This window comes from Triticum dicoccoides, chromosome 5A, assembly GCF_002162155.2.
Source record: "Triticum dicoccoides isolate Atlit2015 ecotype Zavitan chromosome 5A, WEW_v2.0, whole genome shotgun sequence".
In the NCBI taxonomy this organism is placed as follows: domain Eukaryota; kingdom Viridiplantae; phylum Streptophyta; class Magnoliopsida; order Poales; family Poaceae; genus Triticum; species Triticum dicoccoides.
The window spans coordinates 34,918,334-34,920,866 of NC_041388.1; the positions used below are offsets into that span (position 1 = coordinate 34,918,334).

A 2,533-nucleotide genomic window follows, 5' to 3' on the forward strand; every position below is an offset into this window, starting at 1 on the left:
ACAGGTACTTTAAGTTGCATTTCCGCGACTCTAGAAAACTGCTTGATCAGCAAGGAAGTTGATACTAGGAACCTATGTTGAAACAACATGCATGTGTGTATGCATATAAACTGCACTACCAATTTCACCAACATCAATTAGACCCAAGATAAGCTAATTATGCATGTGAGGCACTGAGTATATATCCATACAAGCATAACTGAAATAATTTTGTATGGTGAAATAAAACTATAAGCAAAATTTCTTAATTTGCTAGCTGTACCGCAACAATTCCTAGAGGTTCAGGGGAACCAACAGCTATATATACCCCCAATGGATTACGCCAGCGGTTGCATGAAAAACACTGGTTAACATATATATACTTCATGAATATATATAAAAAGTGCATGCAGTGACAATCTCACCAACATGAATTATACTGAAGCTGGAGATAAATGAGCATAGAAGTGATGTCTGATCATATAGAGAAAAGTCAAATACCACTGTATCAAAGACGACCAGAATTCAGTAATTCACCCATAGGGCAGTACACTAATAAATTCACACAGATAAGCTGCAGAAATAAGCATATAAATGATGTCTGGTCATATAGAGAAAAGGTCAAATACTACTGCATCAAAGATAAGGCAGTACACTAGTAAATTCACACAAACATAGGGCAGGGCACTCGATCAATCGTCGCAGCTAGCATAATGCACGCTCTACGTTATTGCACTCAATATTCATCAGTCTCTCATCATCAGTACCTCACGAGTCATGAGAGGATCCATAGACATGATCCGCTGCTTGCCCTGCTTCCCAGTCCTACTCGCGGCCGAGGATGAGGGCCAGGAAGCTGATGGTGTCTCCCGCCGCGCAGACGAAGATGCCCACGGTTGAGCAGATCCTGAAGAAGAGGTCTCCTGGGTCGGCGACGAGGAAGAGGCGGGCTAGCGCGGCGTAGAAGCAGTGGCCGCCGATGGTGAGCGCGAGCGCGAGGTAGGCGAGGGCACGGCGGACCCACTACCCAGCGACGGCGGCACTGGAGACGCAGCGCCAGCGCCGCTGCGGCCGCCTGGAGCGCGACGCAGCACAGCATCCCGATACCTAGGGCGTTCATCACAGCTTCCTCCGCGTCCGTCAGCAGGCCGCACCGAAGAAAGAGGGAGGACTGCGGAGGAGGAAATTCAGAACGCGAAGGAACATGAATAGCGACGTGGAAGAGCTCGCCGACTCGTCTTTACCTGGCTGCACTGGACGTGGAAGAGCTCGAGTGCGTAGGCCAAGCCGAAGGAGAACACCAAGGCGAAGGCGAAGGAGAAGGCGGTCACGAGCACCCACTCGCTGACCTCTCGGACAACATCCGGACGAGGCGCCTTCTTCGCCACGGTCACCGGCAGCAGATGAGGAAGAGGCGTCTTCTCGCTGCCAGTGCCATCCATGGATCCAGCCTTCTTCTGCGGGGACTCCATGGATCCAAGGCTCCAAGCTAGCTAGTCAGGACAAGTGGACAAGAAGAAGATGAAGCATTAGCATGAAAGTGAAGCATCTCCGGGAACGGGGACACGGAGGAGGAGGGGATGGACTCACCGCCGCTCGTCGATCGATGTGAGAGATGCTTCCCTACTCCTGTACTGATCCCTAGCGTGACTATGGTGTGGTGTTGGAGCCTGGAGGCGGAGGACTATGGTGTGGAGCCGAGACGATGCAAAGGGACGCAGCGTGGGCGCCCACCACGACGTGTCGATCGAGCCGCGCGCGCGCACACAGAGGCCCATGTGACTGTGGACAAAGGAAACCACGGGGAAGGAGAGGGCATGCCATCTTTGGCAATGCAATGGGATGCTTAATTTGCTGGCAGATGCACAAAAGTGTGAGTGAACCACAGCACACACATGACATGCAGTAAAAAATTAGCTAGCTTATTTTAGCTACACGCGCGCGGTCATTTTCAACTAGTGTGATTTCTAGTAACACCATTCTTAACGACGGGTGCCAAATCGATCATTTTAATAAGCTAGCTTCTAAGACATTTTAGGCAAATTGTTTCATTATTTTTAATATCCTTCTTTATGCATGATTGGATGTCATTAGCGGATGCAACCTTAACTTTGAGTTACATTGTGTAATACCATGTGACACTGGGTTTTTCACGAGATCATTCCTGAGCTTATTTATCTTTGTTGAGAATGGATGATGGGGCTTCAAAGTTTTGCATTGTCATCTTGACCTTTATCATCTACTTGAAAAGCGTGTCCAAAGAAGGAAGAAAGTGATGGCCATTGATGACACGTCTCCACCAAGGCATAAAGTGCCGAACCATAACGTGCTTTCCAACAATCCGTGCTTTCAAGGCATTATCTTGAGTGAGCTTAATTTTTCTCCCTTTTATCCCTTTTCATATATTTTTTAATTTCTAGGCGATGTCAATATACATAAGTAATTCTCTATTAGTTCTCCTTCTTTCTCATTACTTTACCGGGAAGAGACCGGCTCCTGTGAAGGAATTAGCTTTGCTCTAATCGTAACAATCCAGATATTGTTGTAAAGCCTA

At 47.8% G+C, this 2,533-nt stretch overlaps 1 protein-coding gene across 1 annotated transcript; it reads right to left on the bottom strand.

Annotated features, from left to right (window-relative positions):
- Positions 1–804: 804 nt before the first annotated feature.
- LOC119299108 lies at positions 805–1,725 on the bottom strand. Its single transcript, XM_037576390.1, has 4 exons — positions 1,570–1,725; positions 1,224–1,472; positions 1,037–1,150; positions 805–1,002 (listed from the first exon to the last, which is right to left on the bottom strand). The coding sequence occupies exons 2-4, from the start codon at positions 1,449–1,451 to the stop codon at positions 805–807; spliced, it is 540 nt and encodes a 179-aa protein (XP_037432287.1). The 5' UTR covers positions 1,452–1,472; positions 1,570–1,725.
- Between the last annotated feature and the right edge of the window lie 808 nt (positions 1,726–2,533).

Excerpts from the sequence above, each read along its gene's own strand:
- LOC119299108 (XM_037576390.1), bottom strand. The coding sequence starts at position 1,451 with ATGGAGTCCCCGCAGAAGAAGGCTGGATCCATGGATGGCACTGGCAGC. Across the intron at positions 1,151-1,223 it reads TCCACGTCCAGTGCAGCCAG|TCCTCCCTCTTTCTTCGGTG; the intron begins GTAAAGACGAGT and ends CCTCCTCCGCAG. Across the intron at positions 1,003-1,036 it reads AGGCGGCCGCAGCGGCGCTG|TGGGTCCGCCGTGCCCTCGC; the intron begins GCGCTGCGTCTC and ends GTCGCTGGGTAG.